The sequence below is a fragment of the Dermochelys coriacea genome, chromosome 2, assembly GCF_009764565.3.
Source record: "Dermochelys coriacea isolate rDerCor1 chromosome 2, rDerCor1.pri.v4, whole genome shotgun sequence".
NCBI lineage: Eukaryota > Metazoa > Chordata > Testudines > Dermochelyidae > Dermochelys > Dermochelys coriacea.
The window spans coordinates 201,921,170-201,944,700 of NC_050069.1; the positions used below are offsets into that span (position 1 = coordinate 201,921,170).

Consider the following 23,531-nt stretch of genomic DNA (forward strand, 5'->3'; position numbering starts at 1 on the left):
TCCACCTGATAAGAGCTCTGAGCTACAGAGGCAGACGAAGAAGTGTAAGGAAGAAATGTGTTAATTCCCCCACCAAAACCTTTCAGAACTTTTTTGAAAGTACTGTAACAATGCTTAAGGGCTCCCTATAAAGCAACCTGAAACACAGCAGTTAACATGAAACAAAACTATTGCTGAAGGATGACATTAAAGCATGTTAAAAGTCCCCATAGCACAAAACCACAGCCAAAGCTGTTAAGCTTCAGGGTCCTCCCCAACTGTCTGATTTCAGTTAGTACATCAGCTGCAGGGAATCAAAACCCACCAAGGTATTTCACAGCAGAAGACAATGCTTTACTGACATTGTCAAGTAGCACCATGATGTCACAATAACATACCTTGGCACAGTCTCAGGTAAGCTTCTGGCTCCCTACCGATCCATTATGTGCGAGCTCAGAACATCACAAATTTCTCTGGTTTCCTGGGAACCAGAAGCAGTGTGCATACGGGTGAGATCCGGTTGCCTGTACTGATTTTGGAAAGCAATTGTGTCCTGTGCCCAGTCCTCATGGAAGTATTCCCCTTTAGCCTCACATATGTTCCACAAAGCACAGCAGGCCACAATAATCCAAACAGTACTGGACATATTCCCATCCCCATGGGTCCAGAGGCATCACCAATGGTCGTTTGTTCTGCAGCAACTCGGTCTGTAGTACAAATCCCTTGTTCTTGGGTCGGCGATGACAGGGTATGGCTTCACGAGCCATGGTAGGACCAGGTATTTGGGGTCCCCCAAAACAAATGTCAGCACAAAAACACCATACATAGTCATACCTTTTCAAGGGAATAACATAGAGCTAAAATGGTTTGTAATAGGAACAAATGAACCCCCCCCCCCCCCAGAAAAGCTATATTCTCACAGAAGTGGGCAGTGAATTCTGTCGAGGTGTCTCCACGCCCTTCCCCTCACCCTGAGAATCGAGGAACATCCACAGAACATCATTGGTAGTGACAAATATGGACATCTCCTGCGTGGGGTTTGGGGACTAAGCCACAGTGACAGAATGGGGCTTGTCATTCCCCTCCTCCATGCTTTAGTGGTTCCCATGTGAGGGATTTTGGGTGATAGCAGAGTATGTTGTGCTGGGCATCCAGCATTTTGTTCCCTGATGAAGGGTGGCGGGGGAGATGCTGCCTAAGCAGCAGCCTGGGTACCAGCTGGAGGATGAGAAGAAGGGGGAGCAGGAGGAGCAGCCTATTCTGCGAAAGGAGCAGTGGCAAGGGTGGTGGGCGGGCCCTGAAAACATTCTGCCACCAATTGGATTAGGGACTACATGAGAGCATAGTCACGTTCCCTCTTTGCACACTCTCATTTCCTGTGCTGTCTTGTCATTCATCAAATGCCTCGTCTTGCCTAAGAGCCCCATTCTCCCTTGCCCTAAGAAAGTCCAACTGCTCCTGACTCCTCCTGTCTCTGCCAACAAGTAGATCCTCAAGAGTTCTTCAGCAGCTTCCTCTCCTCTCCCTGCGGAGCTGCTCCTGCCCTCCTGGCAGAATAGGTTCCCTCTTGGCATTTGAATGTCCTGCCAAGTCAAACAAAATATCCTTAATTCCCACGTGTAACACAACTCTGTTGCCAAAAGCCACAACAGTGATGCTTTTTAGAATCCCATGAATGCGGCTGCTACAGCCTCCATCCTTCAGACAACTTTTGCAGCACATGAGAAAGGAGCTGAGGTTAAAAATGGTAAGATATCTGCAGGACTTTTATTAATATGTTGTAATGTTTACAGTGCATGGATGGACTGCTTGGGGTGGGGTTTGGGGCAATGCTACCAAGTCACCTTTGTGTTCTTTAAAGGCTGACTGTGACCTGGAGAACATAGTTATTTGAAGGTACTGAAATGGAAAAGGGAGGTGGCTTTCCAATACTGTGGAAGACACTCAGCCACCTATGCTAGAGAGACATTTCTGATAATGGTGACCCCTCTATATATTGCTGAGTGGAGGGGTTTGGTGAGCTACGAAGTTGAGCCCAGCACATTTGCCCTGCTTTTAAACCTCAGGAAATCAGCTTAAATTTCTGCTATGCCAAAAATTTGCATAATTATGCTTACAGGACCGGGTGCCAATTTAAGAGGAAATTGACTGTATTCTATGCTAGCAGGCACAATTGCCATAGAAGAGGAACGGATAACCACAGAAAACATCCACCTACCTCCTAATCCCAGTGCATTGGCAGAAGGTCCAGCCCATGTCCCGTGAACAGTATTGAAAGGGACATGGAAACAGATGTATTTTCCTCACTGAAGTTTTGGTTAACACTGCAAGCCAATCACCTCTCCACTGATAAAGGACATGGAGTTGTGTTTGTGCAATCCCTGAAGTGGATGCTTCACCCATACCTACTTCTCCTGGCTTCTGCAGAGCAGCTCAGGGAGAGGACAAACACCAGGGACTGGGAATGATACAAAACATCTGAAATGGTCACAGGGTTAACAGACTTCTCTGACTTTCCTTGAATAAATAAATTGTTTCCTTTCCCTTTCGAGACAGACACCTGAGCCACCAGCCTCTCCCTCCCACTCCCCCAGCTCCCGTTCACAAGGGGGAGGAAATAGGAGGGGAGGAGAGCAGTGGTTGTGGGTCTTTGAGCAGCCATAAGTATCATAAAACTGTTCTTTCCCCACCTGGACCCTTTCAGAACCCACATTGTCCCTCATCACTTCCACTGCAGCAGGCTCTGCCTCGGGACTATCACTGTTCAGAGTGCTGGCTGACAAATTCACAAACAACCTCCCGGAGCACAGGGACTGCTTGTTAATAGTCCTGCTTGTTGTTTGCTACAGTTGATAAATGTTTTACAGTGGTTCTTGAGATTTCAATAAAACCTTTTATTTGCAACTATGTCTTGCTCAGGGTCCATGTCAGGATGGACTAAAATAGGGGGTGGTGCGGTAGGGTGGCCAGCTTCAGGCATGTATTACTAGAGCAAGAGGGGATATTTCCAGGATGTGTGGGGTGTACTGTGATTTTCCAGCCTCAGATTCCAGTTCCTGTCACAGCTCAGGGACCTCCTCAGGTTCCTCAAGGAGGTCTTCTGGGCTATAGGTGCAGAATCACATTCTCCTTGTAGGGCTTTCTCAGAGGTCCCCGTTGCCTCCTCGCCTTGCCCCTCATTGGCATCCCATTGTATGATGAGACAGGTGTGGGGTTGAGGAGGGGGTTGTGAGTGACCTTGGGCTCTGTATTCAGAGTCCTGGAAAGCACCCAGTCCAACTCATTGTAGCTGGGACATGAGCTAGGTCCCCCCCCCCCCTCCACCCCTCTCGGAGCAACTGTTTAAGTCCTTCAGGAGCCTCAGGTGTTTCATGTGCTCCCAGGGCTGGGACAGAGTCTGGTGAATGGCAGCCTCCTCCAGCTGCCATGAAATCTCCTGGTACAGGTGAATGTTCCAGCCAACATGGGCGAAGTTGCGGAAGAAATAGTACTCTGACCAAACACTGATCAGTACCCAGGTGTGCTCCAGAGACCAGGCGTCTGCGCTTGGAACATGATCCATGATCACCTGTACTGATCAATAGATTTCAGCAGAAAACAGTTCTGAAGTACTTAGCACAGGTCATTAGTACTGCTGGCTAAAGGGACTTCAATATGTTTGGATAAGGGTCGATGCATTGTGGAAATGGTCCTGGAGGACTATCAATACTGGAGACCTGGTATGCCCCTTTGCCCTCCTCCATACTGCACTGTAGAATGGGTATGGGGCCATGCCACAGCAAAGACATGTACATACTCACACTGTCCTTCAGGAATGTGCTTCAGGGCTTCAGATGTGGATAGTAAGGGGGGTTATGGCCTGGCACAAAACCACACTTATAGCTGTGTACACTTGCAAGTGTAGATGTTCCTATGTCCCTATCTGGGCCTCCTTGAAACTACTTTTTAAAATTAACTGGATAACTCCAGTTAACACTGTCCCTTCAAGACATTAAGCTTTGCAAGATGCTTACCACTTACATACAGTAACTTCACAATGGTTTACGTTTACCTTACTTTACTTTCTATAAAGTGTTTAAATACTGAATAGGCTTAGCCACTATAGACTATATTATAATGTTGTTTGAAAGGTCTATAGAGCTCTCTCAGGTAAGTATTCTACATTTTAAAAATATTCTAATCACATATAGCATGCTGGATTATAATGGCTTTTTTGGAATCATTATACTCGATTGCATAAATAAGATGTTTTTAAAAATTGTCTAACTGGGCATATGCAGCCCTCATGATTAACAATGAGAATTATTCTTCAGTCCCTAAACATGCCTTTCCATTAACAATTTTTTGAAATATGTGTGAATGTAATAGACTGTAATGGCCTTTTTGGACTCATGCACTCTGAGGAAATGTTCCCTTCAGGACCCAATTCTGTAGAAATTAATAAAATTTGTCTGGCAAACATCCTGCTTTTGTTTACTAGGAGTTATTAAAAAGATCCACTGTCACTAAAAACAATTATAACATTTGGTCCAGTTTTTCAAAGTTCATTCACATATGAACAAGCCTTTGGGAATGCTTCATTTCGCTTGCTAACCTTTTGTTCCGGACTCTATCTTAAAGAGTAAACTTGAAAATGCTCTTAGCTTTTTATTATTATGTTGTTTTCTCCAGAGTTTATATGTGCTCCATTCTTGGTTGATCTTGTGAAACAATGAGACTTTGAAAAAGTTAGGATTTTAACTTTATTGGTATCTTTACAGAAAGCTTAACATTTCTCCCTTTCTTTGTTTTAGGAAGTTGTTATATGTTTAATAATATTATTACCCCTGTTTCTTCTCCTTCTCCTGAAATACCACTTTTTCCACAGTGCCTACAAAAAAAAAAGTCAATTATTTTCAGTACTTGAAGCTTGAGCTCTTTTATTTTTATATAGTTAGAAAACCACCATGATGTTTGTGTGTGAACCTTAAATTAAACTACCACATTCTATTCTAATCTCTGTATATATGTATACTGCCTTCACCACTGTAGCATCTGAGCACCTTTCAGTAGTGCATTCAATGACATGACAAACATCTATCATGGGTGCTTCATTCTCTCTCGCATCTGCTCCCCAGAGGGACAGTTGTGTGTGAGGTTTGTTTTGATAACGTTTGAGAGGTTTTTTGGATCTACTCTGGGGATGAATCAGGATTGACTAGTGAAGGAGGCTGTTGTCTGTAGGACCTCTGCATCATTAGTTGCAGAAATTGAAAGAGGCAGGGAGTTGCAGGAAGAGACAGGAGGATCCCACAGTTCAGGCAGTTGAATATTGCCCTCAAGAACTGGACTCTATCACTGTCTGTGCCACAGAGTTCCTGTGTGATGTTAATCAAGTCACTTAAACCAATTTTGTCACAGGTGGTCACAAATTGTGTCTTCCTCGCTTTCAGGATGCCCAATCTGATGTCCTACTGTCTGATTTGCAGAAGTGCTGAGTACTCTCAGCTGTAACTGAACTCAATAGGAGCTATGCTTTAAACATATTAATTGCTACATAACACTGAATACTCTGAAAAAATCAGGTCCTTGACATCTCAAATTGGGCATCCAAAATGAATGGATACTTTTGACCTTAATCTCTCTGTTCTTCAGCTCTCTATCTGTAAATTAGGGATAATATTCTCTCATCTCAGAGGGGTGTTGTGCATTAATTTAATATTTGTGAAGCATTCCCTTACTATAGTGATTAGTGCCATAGAAAAGCCCAGGAGGAAATTAATAATTCTGTTTTCAGAGTAGGGTTTGGATAGTGTGCAGTAAATAAGGCCCAGGGCTACACTTTTAGTAACAAAAAAACATAGTATCGAAGAGCTGTTCCTTAAGTGAGCACTGTCCATTCTGTGCACCGAATAAGGCAGGGGTCCTGAGGAAAAAGCATCTGATGTAATTAAAGACTGTAACATAATACAAACACATAAGTTGGGTAAATTAGGGTTGCACAGGCAACCTTAATTCTAGCATTTCCTAACTTTTGAATGCTTGATTTTGTAACCATAATGTTCTTTTAATGTCGTTTTTGTGTATGTAAAATATAGATACACAAAAACGTGCACAGGTTTATTCTAGTTTTACAATTCATAGAATCATGGAAGATTAGGGTTGGAAGAGACCTCTGGAGGTCATCTAGTCCAACCCCCTGCTCAAAGACCAACCCCAACTAAATCATTCCAGGCAGGGCTTTGTCAGGCAAGGCCTTAAAAACCTCTAAGGATGGAGATTCAACCATTTCCCTAGGTAACCTGTTCCAGTGCTTCACCACCCTCCTAGTGAAATAGTGTTTCCTAATATCCAACCTAGACCTTCCCCACTGCAACTTGAGATCACTGTTCCTTGTTCTCTCATCTGCTACCACTGAGAACAGTCTAGATCGATCCTCTTTGGAACTCCCCTTCAGGTAGTTGAAGGCTGCTATCAAATCCCCCCTCATTCTTCTCTTCTGCAGACTAAATAAGCCCAGTTCCCTCAGCCTCTCCTCCTAAGTCACGTGCCGCAGCCCTAATCATTTTCGTTGCCTTCCGCTGGACTCTCCAATTTGTCCACATCCCGTCTGTAGTGGGGGGACCAAAACTGGATGCAATACTCCAGGTGTGGCTTCACCAGTGCCGAATAGAGGGGAAGAATCACGTCCCTCGATCTGCTGGCAATGCCCCTACTAATACAGCCCAATATGCCATTGGCCTTCTTGGCTACAAGGGCACATTGTTGACTCATATCCAGCTTCTCGTCCATTGTAATCCCCAGGTCCTTTTCTGCAGAACTGCAGCTTAGCCAGTCAGTCGCCAGCCTGTGGCAGTACATGGGATTCTTCCTTCCTAAGTGCAGGACTCTGCACTTGTCCTTGTTGAACCTCATAAGATTTCTTGCATTTTGTTCTAATGTGCCTAATTAGCACAATGATTGTGTTTTCAGACATTCATTTTTAGAGTTTTGCCCAGTTTTAAATAATTACTTTCTAAAAAATAGTCCTTGTGCAAATACTGCAGATGGTGGTTATAATTACTAGAGATATTTTTCTCCTGAATCATTTTGTTTAAGTGAGGTAAGTAGTGTTTCTATGTGAGATGTATGAAAAGCAGTACATTACAATATGACACTGTTTCATTGATAAGATCAGAAGTGGTATATCACTAAGAAAGGTTGCACTTGTAATGTTGAATTTCAATTCACTAGGTAATTTTTCAGGATAATTACTGAGGCAACACTGAATAAATTAGCAATAAGAGGATAAGCCATGCATGATAGTGCATCTAGAACATGCATTTTCTACATCTGATATCATATTTTTCCATTTGCACATAAAAGCAAATTATTTGAGCATCTTTCTTGTTTATTTATTTATTTTGCTAAGTTCTCTGAGAGGGCACAATAATTTACTTTGAATTTTATACATATTTTATACATGTATTTATGTCCTTCCCCCATCCCCCAGGCGAAGATAACGCTCAGGAAATTAACCAGATTGATAGTGTACATCCACAGATAAGTAATGAATGTCAAATGCATTTAGGGCCAGATCCCTGAGCTATGCTGATTTACACCAGTTGAGATTCTGCCTCAGTTGTAGTAACTGCATCCCCACCCTTTCAATGTGTCTCAGAAACAACATGGAGAGTTGTCCCATGTTCTGAACTGTGCAGTGTACATCAGCCATGCAGTTTTCAAAGTACATGAAGTCCACCAAATTATTGGTTTTGAGGGAAAATAGCTTTGTGTAGCAATATTATGTTCTCTGTTATATAGTATAATGCTTGGGTGTGGAATTTGTGTCTAGATTTGCAACATTCTTATAGTGTCACAGTTTGGATGTATGGGAATTAGGGCTGTAAAGCAATTAAAAAACTAAGCGTGATTAATCGCGTGGTTAAAAAATTAATCGCGTGATTAATTCCACTGTTAAAGAATAATAGAATACCATTTATTTAAATATTTGTGGATGTTTTTTATATTTTCAAATGTATTTGATTTCAGTTACCACACACAATACCAAGTGTGCAGTGCTCACTTTATATTATTTAGGATTACAAATATTTGCACAGTAAAAAACAAAAGAAATAGTATTTTTCAATTCACCTCATACAAGTACTGTAATACAATCTCTTTATCATGAAAGTTGAACTTACAAATGTAGAATTATGTACAAAAAATAACTACACTCAAAAATAAAACAATGTAAAACTTTAGCGCCTACAAGTCCACTCAGTCCTATTTCTTGTTCAGGCAATCGTTCAGACAAACAAGTTTATTTACTTTTGCAGGAGATAATGCTGCACGCTTCTTGTCACAATAACACCTGCAAGTGACAACAGTTGTTTGCATGGCACTATTGTAGCCAGTGTCGCAAGATATTTGCATGCCAGGTGTGCTAAAGATTCTTATGTCCCTTCATGTTTCAACCACCCTTCCAGAGGACATGTGTCCATGCCGATGACAGATTCTGCTCCATAACAATCCAAAGCAGTGTGGACCAATGCACGTTCATTTTTATCATCTGAGTCAGATGCCACCAGCAGAAGGTTGATTTTTTTGGGGGTGGTTCAGTTCTGTAGTTTCCACATCGGAGTGTTGCTCTTTTAAAGCATGGTCCACACCTCATTCCTTTCAGATATTGAAAGAAACTTCAGATTCTTAAACCTTGGATCAAGTGCTACAGCTATCTTTAGAAATCTCACATTGGTACCTTTGGGTTTTGTTAAATTTGAATGAAAGTGTTCTTAAAATGAACAATATGTGCTGGGTCATTGCTATAACATGAGATTGCTATAACATGAAATATATGGCAGAATGTGGGTAAAACAGAGCAGGAGACATACAATTCTCCCCCAAGGAGTTCAGTCACAAATTTAATTACTGCATTATTTTTTAATGAGTGTCATCAGCATGGAAGCATGTCCTCTGGAATGGTGGCTGAAGCGTGAAGGGGCATACGAATGTTTATCATGTCTAGCATGTAAATATCTTGCAGTGCTGGCTACAAAAGTGCCATGCAAATGCCTGTTCTCACTTTCAGGTGACACTGTAAATAAGAAGCGGGCAGCATTATGTCCCATAAACATAAACAAACTTGTTTGTCTGAGCGATTTGCTGAACATGAAGTAGGACTGAGTGGACTTGTAGTTTCTAAAGTTTTACATTGCTTTTTTTTTGAGTGCAATTATGTAATCAAAAAAATCTACATTTGTAAGTTGCACTTTCACAATTAAGAAATTGTACTTCAGTACTTGTATGAGATGAACTGAAAAATATTATTTATCATTTTTACAGTGCAAATATTTATAATAAAAATAATATAAAGTGAGCACTGTACACTTAGTATTCTGTAAAAAAAAAACCCGCAAACAAACAAGGAGGACTTGTGGCACCTTAGAGATTAACACATTTATTTGGGCATAAGCTTTTGTGGCCTAAAACCCACTTTAGTCCATAAAAGTTTATGCCCAAATAAATTTGTTAGTCTCTAAGATGCCACAAGTACTCCTCGTTTTTTTGCTGATACAGACTAAAACGGCTACCACTCTGTAATTTGTATTTTGTGTTGTAATTGAAATCAATATATTTGAAAATATAGAAAAACATCAAAATATTACATTTCAATTGGCAGTCTATTGTTTAACCGTGCGATTCAAAGTGCTATTAATCACGATTAATTTTTTTAGTCATGATTAATTTTTTGAGTTAATCTCATGAGTTAACTGTGATTAATCGACAGCCCTAATAGAATTGAATTCTTAAGGGGGCCCCCTTAACTGAGTTTTCAATTTTTGCTATGGAGTTTTGTACCTGGAATTAAACTTTGGCCATAATTCATTTGTGGGCATAAATTTTTCATTTAGAGGTATAAAAAAGTAATTTACAATCACAATAATGTATTAATGACATGTTTCAGAGTAGCAGCCATGTTAGCCTGTATCCGCAAAAAGAAAAGGAGGACTTGTGGCACCTTAGAGACTAACAAATTTATTTGAGCATAAGCTTTCATAATTAAGAGATTACAGTGGGGCAAGGGGGCATTTGTCCCTGCATTTTTTCACTTCCCATTAATTGATGGTGGAAAATTGCACACAAAATTGGAGGCCTTTAAAAAAAAAATCAATCCCTTCAGGTTATTTACACTATAATTATCATAAATTCTAACAGCAACTTGGTTGTGAGAAGTCACAGGAGATTATATGAAGCCGTGGCATTGACTTCACTTTCAGATTCCAGTAATTCTAGCTCTAGTAAAAAGAAAAGGAGTACTTGTGGCACCTTAGAGACTAACAAATTTATTTGAGCATAAGCTTTCGTGAGCTACAGCTCACTTCATCAGATGCATTCAGTGGAAAATACAGTGGGGAGTGTTATGGATGGTAATTTGTTTTAGTATGGCATTGTGTTTACCACTAAAGGAACCTGATCTATAGCGAGTTTTTCTTGAAATTTTGTTTCTCCAGATATTTAGTGTTAGACTGTAGTTACTGGACACAACTACTACTTTTCTGGTTTGCCAGTTTTCTCTTCTACCAACTCTTCTCAGAAATTGAACATTTCTGCAGTATTAAAATTTCTGAACAATTCAAGCTTCATGTGAAATCACGAATAATGGGAAGGAATTATATGAAACATAACATATGTAAACTCAAGTGAGAAAGAGAGAGTTTCATTCATTCTGTTGCAGAAAGAAAAAAAATTACAGCAGTTGGGAAGGGTGGTAGCAACTATTTTCAGGTGTGCTTCTAAAACTGGCACTGAGATAGCATAATGGGGGACAATGGATAGGTTCTGTCTTGCAGTAGCCAGTTTTAGAACACAATTAGCTCTGCAGCTAATTTGTTTGGCTTTGAAATAAAATATGCTTTTACTTAACTTTTATCTGGTGGTTTGGAGCCTTATTTTAAGTAAATATAATTATTTTTAACAATCTTTGAGCATGTGCATTATCTTCATCTTCTGAGCTAGATCTGTGTATTCTTATTTTAGAGTGCAATGCATACAATATTGCCAAATTCAAGCATTCAGAACTTGGGTGTCAGGCCCACTGACTTGAGAATCACAATATTTAAGAAATAATGGTTGCTTCTTTTTATTGCTCTTTATTGCCCAGCCTTTACAAATAACTTTTTCAAACCTTTCTCCGCCACTGTGAGATCTAGAATCCTGTTTTAAATGAAAGCTGAGATTTGCACATACTGGCATGGCTCCAGGAAATGAAGCTATAAGAAGGTCACCAACTATCGTGACACTAGTGATAAAATCATGAGTTTGCAGTACTGTAAGGCAGGCAGAAGTGAGTCACACTATAACGTACTGTTACACGGAGAGGCACTGGTGACAGCATCGATCATAAGCCCTTTTTACATTGGGTGTGAACACACTCGTCCATTAACACAACTGGCGGGATATGTTAATCAGAAGCCCACCAGCTAAGACAAAAGAGGTTGTGAACCCACACAGGAGCTTCAGACTGAGTGGGCAGAGGGTTTTTTCTGAGTACCATTTGGGTAAGGATGGAGGTGGGTATAGGAAGGCAGAACACACAGAATGAGAGAAACTTAGGACCAGAGCATGAAAGCCAAACAGAAGTCTGTGAGCATGGTGAGACTCTAGAAAGATATCTTGGTCAAGGGTGATGGCTGAACCAAGCGTGGGCCTATAAGCTAAGAAACTGCTGCTTTGATTTGGGTCCCTCCTGCTTTTGGAGAAGCAGGACTTTGTACTTGCCTTGTAATAAACAAGATTCCATCAAAGAAAACACCAGACTCCATGGTTAATTTCTGCTCCCACTGACAATACTGTGAACTCTGACTGGCTGCTTGGATCAAAAGGGATGCCAATACAATAGGCATGGGTGAATAGGTTGATATTTAGATTTGCTTGATATTAATATTCATGAGCCTTAGCATTTGGGAAATCCCTGAATATGAATATTCATCTACTTATCCCCTTTCTGTGCCTTTCTTTTACTCTGGAGTGCTGCTGATGAGATCTTCTTTCATCTGGATTTCTTGGACAGGGTGTTAAGCCCCTCCTCTGGAGGCTATTGAGAAGGAATCATGTGGTGGGGAATCATGTGGGCTGGGGAAGATTTTTATTTCTTTCACTTTTCTATAGGAAGGGGAGTATAGATGTCAGACCTTTAATGTTGGCAGCAGTAAGAGAGCCAAACAAATGACTATCCAGAAACCAATATAAACCTGTTGAAATTTAGTAGCATTTTGCTGGCTGAATTTGGCAAATATTCTTGCAATTCAACAAATTGCTTTTCACCCAATCCTATTGTACAGAGCCACCGACGCCTGGAAAATTGCACGTATGTTATTGTAAATGGCACTGGGGACAGTGATGGAAATGGCAGTGGGAATGGTGATGGACATCTGTAATTTTGGGCCAACTGGCTGCAACTTTATTATTCCATAAACAAGATAGTTTTTTTGAGGCAACCTGCACTGCTCTGGCTACAGCTGATCAGTCTGTCACAAGCCTTACCTCTCTCCTGTCCCTGTGTCTCATCTGCATTGATTTACCTGGTATGGATGTTGGAGAAAGTTGTTTTCTGTTTATGGCTAAACTCTTGAAACTGAGGGGGAAAACAAAACATAATTTTTTTTAAAAAAAACTACTTTTTTCTGCCTCCCATTTGAAACAGTGAAAATTGAAAAAGAACAAAATTCTTTGTAGGCGTAAACTTTTTTTCCCACACAGCTCGCACGAGTCACCAGATAATTAGGACATTATTTCTGTGTTTGTGATTAAATAGATATGTCTGGCAGATTTGTTAGTTAATGGCTTCAGTAAGAAGGATCATCAACAAAAGGAAGAGCAATTAATAACTATTTTACAGAAATTATCCTTATGGCTATTAAATTTTGTATCAACAGTTGCTATGTAGAAACTCCCCACCCCAGATTTCATCCTTGTCATTGACAAGACCCCACACAGAGAGTTGGCTAGAGAGGCCCCATCGGGACAACAGCTATGGTAGTCTAGAATAGTTGCTTAAAATCATTGAGAGGGACATTGTCAAGTGGTTAGATTCAAAATGTGGACTTTGCTCAACAATAAATGAATGGGAAAGGGAGAGTTTGGGTTAACAAAACTAAATAAGGAGCCAACGTCTGCCATCTATACTGAACATTAACTCAGGCAGTTACCAAAGCTACCAATAGCACCTTAAAGACTAACAACTTTATTTGAGCATAAGCTTTTGTGAGCTACAGTCTTTAAGGTGCCACAAGTACTCCTTTTCTTTTTGCGAATACAGACTAACACAGCTGCTACTCTGAAACAAAGCTACCAATGTAAGTTTAACATGACTGAGTCTTGAAGAAGGAATACAGTATTTGACCAAAGAATAGAAATATATTGTAATTTAAAAACAATGAAAAAAACCCACAAGCTTTTATCTGACTAATTAAAAAAACAAACAAACAAAATTGTACTAGTACTTGGGTATCAAAAAGGAAAAGTAACTAGGATTGGAACGTGAAATTTTCCTGCCTAGTAGCCAGAGCTAAGAGTTCCATCATGGCTTTGCCACCAGCCCTGAGCAATACACTGTCCCAGGAGCAGACCAGATGTCATATTGTGACTCTGAAAGTCACAAGCAGCCTTCCAGGTTCCTCCATGCTTCTAGGGGGAAATAACTGGTACCAGATCTAGATCTAGTGCAGAGTACTTCCCCAACCCCAGCATGCCCGCATACCTCTGATAGCATGTTTGTATTGGTGAAGGAGGAGAGACAAAGCTCCACCCATTCTCCATCCCAGCCAGCAATGTAGGGGTTGGGACATATTCTACATATCGAGGCTGCTTTCCTCCCCATGCTGCAACCCACAATCCAGGAAGCCAGCGCAAGGGAGAGTAAAGTCAGTCCCCAGTTCCCATCAAGCTGCACTCAAAAATGTATATGATTCTCTCTGCCTTCCTACAACAAACTTTTGGATGCTTCTCTGATGCTTTTGAATGTTTGTTTGTTTGTTTTTAAATTTGTGCATTGGCAGCAATTCCCAAATGAATTTGGAATCTAGGAAAAAATAATAATGCCAAATATCACTCCGTCATTCTCACTCTCGCTTATGCTTGTCTGCTCTGACTTTATTAGGAGCCGGGTTTATGGGGTCATATTGGGAAAAGTAATTCTGACTTGCTGTGTCAAAGAGCAATTGGCAGAGAAAGGATTCCTGTATTTGAACCAGCTTGGAGGTTATCCAGAGAGCTTTGCTTATAGCACTACAAGCACAAATCATAAGGCCATAGTTCTGTAGTGAGCAGGCGAAGTACAAATCTATACAAAAAGGAAGGGAAATATGCAGGCATATATTTCTTTATCAGCAGAAAAAGAAGAGTAAATCTGCAGAGAATATTTGATCCTCTATCCACACCCTTTCCCCCAAAAAAATAAATAGCCACCCAACCAAAAACCTACTGCTTGCAAAAATTATGTGCTGAAAACTTGTTAAACCTAATGGGCAGACATTAGTTCCACCAGAAATCCAAGCCCCTTTCGAGTCAGCATCCTTACCACAGAGGTGGATAAACCCAAATACTTGAGAAATTAGTTGTTCTAGTCTAGTGGCCATTGAAGCAGCTTTTGTACTGTACTTTAAGTGCTTATTTCCTGGATCGTTGGCTCCCTGATATCATATGAAAACTGTAGTGCTTCTGTGCCTAGTTTACAGCCTGGGTATGTTAATGCTGAGAGTCTAGGCCATCATCTGTGAAACGAGCACAAGTACTATAGCAGCTGAACCAAGTTCTGGTATCATCACCTAGCTATGTAGAGAATCAGAGGGCCAGTGCATAATGTGGGAGAAGGTGGGGGTGAGGGGGAGGGAATGATTGGGGAGACAGGGACAAAGGAGGAGGAAGAAGAGAGAGAGAAGAAACTGAGGCAAAGGACAGGTAGAGAGAACAGATCAAGGTTCATCACTACAAAACATTTAATATCGAAGAAACTAACTGGAAGATCAGTAATTCCCAGATGATGTCACAGAACTTGTGGCCATATATGAGGCATCTAAAGCTGCAGACAAACCATCTAATCCACTTGAGAATTTGAGAGTCTCAATTCAGTTTGCTTGTTAAACCACTGATTGTGATCTGTTCCTGTTGGCAGATGAAACTAATTTCTTTAATGTGCCTGTGGATTATGTGTTACAAAAATTGATACTAATGTTTATTTTGGTATTCCAGGTCCAACTTTATTTAAAATGTTACTGATTAAAGGATAGAAGTTATGGAACTCGAAAAGACAAGAGATTTCAGGGAATAGTTATTTTTATTGCGGTAAGACCCAGAGCCACCTATGATGGTCAGACTATATTACGCTAGGAACAGAATAAACAAATAGGTAGAAACAATCATTACTGATGAGAGATCACAATTTAATTTTAATCAGACTAGTACAAAAAATAGGATAGACCTGGAATGGAGTGATCACATAAATCATCAAAGTCTTTTTGTTTTTTAATAGGTAAGTTATCCCCCAAATGCTGTTTAGCCTAGTCATCGTTAGCTGGTTGGTTTCCTGAAGGTGTCTCAACAAAAGTGAGTCTTGAGGAGGGATCTGAATTAAAGATTAGGTCAGGAAGGGCAATCCAGACATAAGAGGCAGTGTGGAAGAAAGCATGGAGATATTTGTGGGAGAACAGACAGGTACTCAAGTCTGATTTCACTGGCAGAGTCAAGGATGTGATGGGATAAGAGACATAAAGGACTATCTTTTAGAGGTTAGGACCAGGTGGAAGGAAATATGTTTCTAATTCTCAGGAAATATTCAGGCAGTGCAAATTTTTCTTGTTTGTATACTTGAAGTACTAAGGTACTGGGTTAAAAATCTCAGCCTTTCGGGGGAAAGGGTATATTGGAAGAGAGAAAAGAGTGTATCGATTCAGTTCTTGTAATCTGACCTGAGGTGATAGGGTGAGTGTGAAGAGGTTCCCATGTCTAGCTTGGGGCTAAGGTTATGTCTGCATTTGAGCTGGGAGGGGTGATTCCCAGCTTGCATAGACATATCTACGCCACATTTCCCAAAGCCTCAACACCAATGAAATGTGGTAAAATCAGCCAAAGCAGACCCTGGGCTCTAGTGATGGCAGTCAGGTGGCACAAGCAGATCACTCTTCTTTTTTCCTCTCTGTACCACCCAGGAATGGACTCCTAAATTGCCAGGCTATTTCCTTTCCCCATATAGCTGCCCCTCTCCTGCTCTGTGTTCTGTACTACATTCTGGGGCATGGACTTTTCAAACATGATGTTACAGCATGAAAAGATTGCAGTGCACACATTAGATCAAACTGTGACATCATCACATTGTGCCACAACATGTTATCATTACAGTCCTTGATATAATCAAACTAATCCTTGTTGTTGTACTTTATTTGTATTACAGTGGAAAACAGATCAGAGCTCCGTTGTGCTAGGCATGGTACGATTACATGTGATGTTTGGGTTTTGTTCAGCAAAATCTAAGAGGGCTAGCACAAGCTGATAGTTTCCACGTAAGCTGTTTGCAGAACTGTCACAGGGTTGGTCCCCCAGGGCACATGAAGGGTTTCTGAACTTACCCAGCCTTTGATCTCCAATCTCCAGGCTGCCAGCAGAATGGGTCTGGTTGTGGGATACTAAGCCCTCCAACTGAGTTCATAGGAACTCAGTTTTTTGTTTCTTTTCTTCCGCCAGTTTACGTTTCTGTGCTCCACTCAGTTGGTTACGTTTCATCCTGTGCCTTATCTCAGTTATCTGAACTTAAAAAAAAAATTACACAACGTACACTATTTTTATGTGTATATATATAATATATTTTCCGTGGAAGGATTCTCTTCTTTCAGAGACCTCCAGTAGGCCATGGCTTAGTTCAGTGCCCAAAGGCGAGTGTCTATAGCAATATTTTAAGTAATAATCTGTTGCTGGGGGGCCTGCGTTTTCTCAACGTGGGCCTCAACAGTCAGTGATCTCCTGACCAGCTCTTGCCTTCAGCCAGGCTCTCTGTAGGAGCCGAGGGCTGAAGGTCTGTTCTCCACTCCTCAAAGTCTGCTGCCAGCTGAGCTTTGCTTCTCCCTTTACTTCTCCCGCTCCCCACCCCTGACATGCCAGACAGTTGTGGAAAGGTAGGGTTGCTTGAGTCCAGAGCAGTTGATTAACTCTCACTTGGCCAGTGTGGGGTTTATACACCCTGTCATGGAGCTTTACCACCTTGTGGTGGTGTTTTTATGTTCTGAACCCTTTTCCACCAGGGACTGACCTAAGATCACAAGCCATTTAACATCAACTATTGAATAGCCATCACGTGACACAATGTTTCAGTGCTGAGCTGCTCCAGATTCATACTAGAAGAGATGAAAAGCTCCATCTCCCTACTATAACAATTCCCCTGAATCATGAATTACCCACAGACAAAGCATCAATCCTGCATTTATCAAATACCTCATATGTTATCTTATGAGAAGTGAACCATAGGGGCATTAGTTCAGAACAAATTTAATTTCTTTAAGATAAATATAAAAATTACACAATCTGAGTATTGGATGCATCATGGTTAGGGGTTGGATGACTCAGATGATGACTTTGTACAGCCCTGTGACAGCGTGCCTCAAGATAAAGATTCCCAGTTGCTTAAATGAGTGGCTCATGAATTATTATAAAGCTATTTTAAAATTTTAAAACATATAATTATCAAATGGTTATTGTCAAAAGAGGAAGAGTCATGACAACTTTAACCTGGAGGTTTGTGGAAGTTTCCTTTAGCATTGGTGCTGAAATTTCACGAACAGTTTTTGTGAGATTTTGGGCCTAAATCATGGAATCAGAGAAAGGTATGACTGGAAGGAAGTTCAATAGGTCATCTAGGTCTGTCCCGTGCGGCAGGATTAAATATTCTTTAGACCATCCCTGATAAGTGTTTGTCTTACATGTTCTTAAAAACCTCCAAGGACAGAGATTCCACAACTTCCCTAGGTAATCTGTTGCAGTGCTTTCTACTACCCTTACAAGTAGGTAGATTTTCTGAATGTCTAACATAAATCTCTCTTGGTGCAATTTAAATGATAGATTTCTTACAGGACCAGCCAATCTTGCTAGGTTTTCTGCAACCTTTCCCCCGGAATGATGATTTTCATGAAAGTTTGGCCATTGCTGAAATAGAACCATAAAATAGGCTACTTATTGGATCTAACCATGGCACCAAAACATGATCCAACTATGTTCCCCAGATCAACATGCATAGAGATTACTTTGCTCAAAGTTCTCACCACTTACATGGGAAAGAGGCACTCACCTGCCTTTACATTAGCAGCCTCTGCCCTTTTCCTGGATTATGGAGAGGGTTTGATTTACGCTTTGAGGGAGAAGATGGACTGCAGGCAGCAGAACCGGATTTACACCTTATGTGCCCCCAGGCACAGCATCTTCAGTCCCCCATGCCAACTACAGCTGACCTTCATGTTTTCCATGAAAAATGAAACTTTTAACCCACTTTTAACTGTTAAGTGCCCCTAGAATGCCAGCGCCCCTAGGCATGCATCTACTGTACCTAATTAGAAATCCAGCCCAGGTAGGCAACCCACAATGGGTGGGTATGAACCTGAGGGAGTGTGTAACACCTACAGACCCTTGTCGTCAGTGGGCGGGATCGAACCTGGGACCTCTGGAGCTAAATGAATGAGTCGCTACTGCATGAGCTAAAAGCCATATGGCCTTATGGTAAGCCATATGGTAGATCGGACTCATTAATCTTTCAGGTTTCAGAGTAGCAGCCGTGTTAGTCTGTATTCGCAAAAAGAAAAGGAGTACTTGTGGCACCTTAGAGACTAACAAATTTATTAGAGCATAAGCTTTCGTGAGCTACAGCTCACTTCATCGGATGCATCCGATGAAGTGAGCTGTAGCTCACGAAAGCTTATGCTCTAATAAATTTGTTAGTCTCTAAGGTGCCACAAGTACTCCTTTTCTTTTTATTAATCTTTCAGTGGTCTCAGTGCCATTAGATGGGACAGAGCACCATACCCAGGAGGTGTGTGGGTTACAGGTACACATTATCCCATTCTGGCCTCATGAAGATTGTCCAAGAAAGGTAATAAAGCCTATTTTGCCTTTCTGGCAAAGCACCCTCCACAATGGTGATTCTTCCTTTGGGAGGGCTCAAAGAACAGCAGTGACCAGAGAGGTTCCCAGATAGTATGACTGCATTAGACCCATGCTTCCATGGTGAGTGTGTAAGGAGGATTGTGAGGGGTTTTGGAGAGACAGTTGGTGGAAGGGGAAAAGCTAAAGTACAGCTAGTGGGGATAAGAATCGACTGGCACGGTAGGAGTGTAAGTATGGTAGCTGCTCATACAGCCATGTATTTAATGCTACACTGCACTCCACAGCCTGGAGGGGGCAGGTAGATATCATTCCACTCTGACCCCTGTTGAAATTCTGTGTGTAAAGCCCATTTACTCAGACTTTGTGCTGGGGAGCAGGATTTGACCTAGAGAAATGTTCTCTAAAGGAGGGATAAAATGGTTGAAAATAGGTTTATTTAAATGGCTGAGAAATAATCTTCAGACACTTGAAAGATGATTTGGAATTTACCCTGACTCTGACAAAAATTGCCTCGTCTAAAAGACTAATTTCTGGAACTAGGACAAGGTTGAAGATTTTCATAATACTTGGGAATCCTGCCATGATGCAAAGCCAGCTAAGCACCATACTGTATGGAGTTGTTTATACAGCATCATTCACATTTCACTTTATACTCCCTTTCTTTTTTTCTTTTCCCCAGGTTCATATTTTATTTTTTTACAGTCGTATTATTTTTATGCTGCTGTTTTCTTAAAGTAAAAATAGAAATTAGCATGTTGCTAGGTAAATATGTTCAGTATTAACTGAGTCAGCTTTCTTCATTGCAGTGAGATAGAAATGAATAGTAGCCAAAAAATGCTTTTCAAGGTTACGAATTACATGTTTTCTTTCCCCCTTTTTATTCTCAGTAAAAAGCAGAAATAATAATAGAAAAAGAAAGAGAGAAATGTACTGTCACCAAATGAATAATATTTGCCATGGATTGGCACTGGACAGATTCCATTTAATACCATAAGTGGCATAGGCAACCTTCCAATGGAACAGAAAAGCTTTTATTATTCTCTTTCTCTCATTACAGATGGACCCAATTCAGAAAGCTGTAATAAATCATACATTTGGGGTTCCTCTTCCTCATAGAAGAAAGCAAATCATATCATGCAACATTTGCCAGCTGAGATTTAATTCTGATGTAAGTTGACTATTTTGTATTAGTCTAAAAATATGTATTAGTCTATGCTGGATGTGCAATGAGAGAGTCTCTTCTGTGTGTGTATTAATTTATGCGTAAATGAAACAATGATTTTAGACTGTGGATCCATTGTAGATGAGGATGTAGGGTACTGTACACAGATGCAATTACTTGGTACTTTATACATGGTGGGTTAGATTCTCCCCTCAGTTCCATTCCTGCAGTTTACTAATTTCAGTGGTGCTGCACAGGGTATAAGTGAGGGTAGGACTGATCCACCATCTTTAATGGGTGCAATAGAATTTCTAGATACTATTGCCTCTACCAGTACTAGATAATTTGGCTGCACTATTTTTCCTTTAAATATCAGAGGCACGTCAGAATTGTCCATATGGCTTGGCAGTACCTCTTCTGCTCATGCTCCAAAATCTGTACTTCTAGTAGCGTAAACAGTTGTGGCAGTTCAGTGTTGCTGTCTTATCCATTGCAATCCTAGCTTTTAAAAACAAAGGTTATTTTCACTATTTATCCCCCACCTCATCCCCAACTAAATGATCCAAGGTAAAGGGGACTGCCCTCAGCCTGAAAACTCTCACTCTGTAAGGGGAAGAGGCTCAGAGTCTGGATGGTTTGTTGGACCTTCCACATCCTCACATTCCCCTGATTCAGTCCACCTTCAAAAGAAAAAAAGTTCTAGGTGCCCATTCCACATTCATAAGTGGGTAATAATTGGACAAGGAATCTGCCATCCTTTCAGACTCTTCTTCTTCCCAAGAGGAAGTTCTGGGCTCTTTCTGTAGGAGTGCCCCTGTGCTTCCTCTCTATTTATATGTTAGCCAGTTAACAGCACAGAGGCTCAAGATCCTCACATACAGGCTAAGACACAAAAGATCTCCCAATAAGAAAAGAAAGGTGCCCCAACAGGGAATAAACCACCCAATGCCACCAAAAAGTTCCAAATGTTTCCAGATCCCCATTATCTACCATAAGATCCAGTTCTCCTCCCAAAGAAGCAGAACTCTTATCCCCAGATCATAACCCCGAGCCAGAGAGAACAGGCAAGGTTCTGTACACAGACATATTTAAATGTAAGGAGGTGATAGACTCTGTTGAGTAAAGCAGAGGGAAGAGTATGAGCAGATTCAAGTCAAGTGCAAATATCTCCAATCCAAACCCCTTCTTTTCTCCTTTGAAGATGCAAGTAGAAAGAATTGGGAAGTGCCTGACAAAGGAAAGAGGTTTAGCTGCCAAGCCCTGGAATTCTACAGGGTCATGGAAACAAAATATTCTCTTCCACAGGCACTGCATCTCTCTTGGAAGCTTTCTCACATGACTGGATTTAGCAGAAACTTATCTGCCTGTTCCAAACAGGCCTTGTGATTGATAGTTTCAATTGTTCGCCTACTGAAATAACCACTACCACTACAATAGGTTAACTTTTGATCTGCAGTTCAATCCCAAGGTGATCACAACAGTATTGGTAGAGATAATAGGTTGAAAAATATAGGAGCTCATCCAGGCCTATTCTTAGACAGCATACTTATCAAAGCATTATTCTCAAGGACCTCCTCATGAGAAGTAATTCAGAGGACCACTTGTTGCTTCAGCAATTCAGGTTTCTCATAAACTTTAAGGGGGGGATCAGGAATCTCTTCTGTAAGTGCTGCCCACCTCAGGAGTAGGATACATTCAAATAAGCCTAGTGTCTTTCTGATGACAAAATCCAGACACTGATCTCCACAGTCAACCCAGTGTCATGCATTCATCTTTACTTGCAGTCCTGGATCTTCTGGTTTCATGTATAGAAATTATTCCCTGAACACAACAAGAGCTTCTTCTCACAGCCCTGGAACTATTCCCAACAAGGGATACAAAGATGGGTAAAGATACCATTCAGAGTTATCTGGCCTCTCAGTGAGTGAAAATAGGATACCCAGATGAAGGTAGGATCCTATCTTTGTAATCCAAACTTCAGAATCCTACTATGTATACCAAGACTTTCAGGATTGGGAGCTCACCTCGGAGCATAGCAACACAAGGGAACATTGGCAAAGTCAGTGAGGCTTCAGAGAATCGTTAACTCTAATGATCACAGCAGCCACTCTGGCCCTTCAGGATCTGAGTGGGGAGCCATGTCCCGGTTCAATCAGTCAACATGATGTGGCATATGTAAATCTGCAAGCAGGAACAAAATCCTCAAGTCTCAACACTGTAGTGATGATACACATCCTTTCCTGGGAAGAGTGCCACCTACTCTGCATCCAGATGGCCCACATAAAAGGGACACAGAACACACAATTGAACTGGTAAAGTCATTGGCAGACACTCAACTCAGAGTGGTCCCTGAACCGAGAAATATTCCAGCTAATTGGAGGTAGGCTTTCCTCAGATGAAACTATTCACAACCATTTGAAATCTGAAATAAAAAATCTTCTTCATGAGGGAAGCAAACAATATGTCACTGGGCGCCGACACTGGCTCACAGATGTCTGAATCTGCGTTTATAGTCTTTCTCCTCTTTTGCTGCTAGGAAGAATAATTCAAAAGATAAAAATAGATGACACAATGGTCATTCTCAGAGGCACGTGCAGCTGCAAATAAACCAGTCCCAGAAGGAATCAGTTCATTCAGTACATTTGACAGCAGCTTTTTGGAAAGAAATCTGTAAAGCAGATGCCTGGTCACGTCATAATATCTTAAAATGCTACAGGCTTGAATTCCAGTTCTCTGGAGCAGCATCCTTCCACAGGATGAAACTTTGTGTGATCCTAAACTAGTTAATGCCACTAATTTTAGGGAAGGGAAGGTCTGTCTACTTCTCTTCCTTCTCTTTAATATTTCCCTATTTTTCATTGCATCTCAAGTGTCTCTGACTGAGGTAGAGGTCAGAGTCCTTAATGGAAAATTTGTTACCTAATGATTTCCTCTCTGGGATCAAATCTCTTCCTTCTGCTCCACCCAAAGTCAGGTCTCTTGGTATCTCTATAATGCTCTTTTTTTCAGATCCCAGAAGCTGGGACTGGATGACAGGGGTGGCTCAGTCAATGATTGTCCTGTCCTGTACATTCCTTCTGAAGCATCTGGCACCCAGCACTCTGGGAAGACGGGATACTGGACTAGATGGACCATTGGTCTGACACAATAAGGTCATTCTTATAGTCTTATCAGTTACAGAAATTGCTATACAGAGGCTTTAAAAACACTAACAAGTATTCAGTATTTCTATATGGTATTGCAAATATTTATCTGGCTTATGGTTGCAATGAGCCTCATGGGTAAGTTT

At 41.0% G+C, this 23,531-nt stretch overlaps 1 protein-coding gene across 4 annotated transcripts in view; it reads left to right on the forward strand.

The window, feature by feature from the left end:
- The window catches only part of ZNF385D (zinc finger protein 385D), a 600,803-nt gene that overhangs the window by 450,443 nt on the left and 126,829 nt on the right, over positions 1–23,531 (forward strand). For all 4 annotated transcript variants that reach the window (XM_043509038.1, XM_038392476.1, XM_038392478.2 and 1 more), the window contains one exon: positions 20,138–20,248. In XM_043509038.1, coding sequence (XP_043364973.1) covers positions 20,138–20,248 — 111 coding nt within the window. The remainder of the gene's footprint in view (positions 1–20,137; positions 20,249–23,531) is intronic.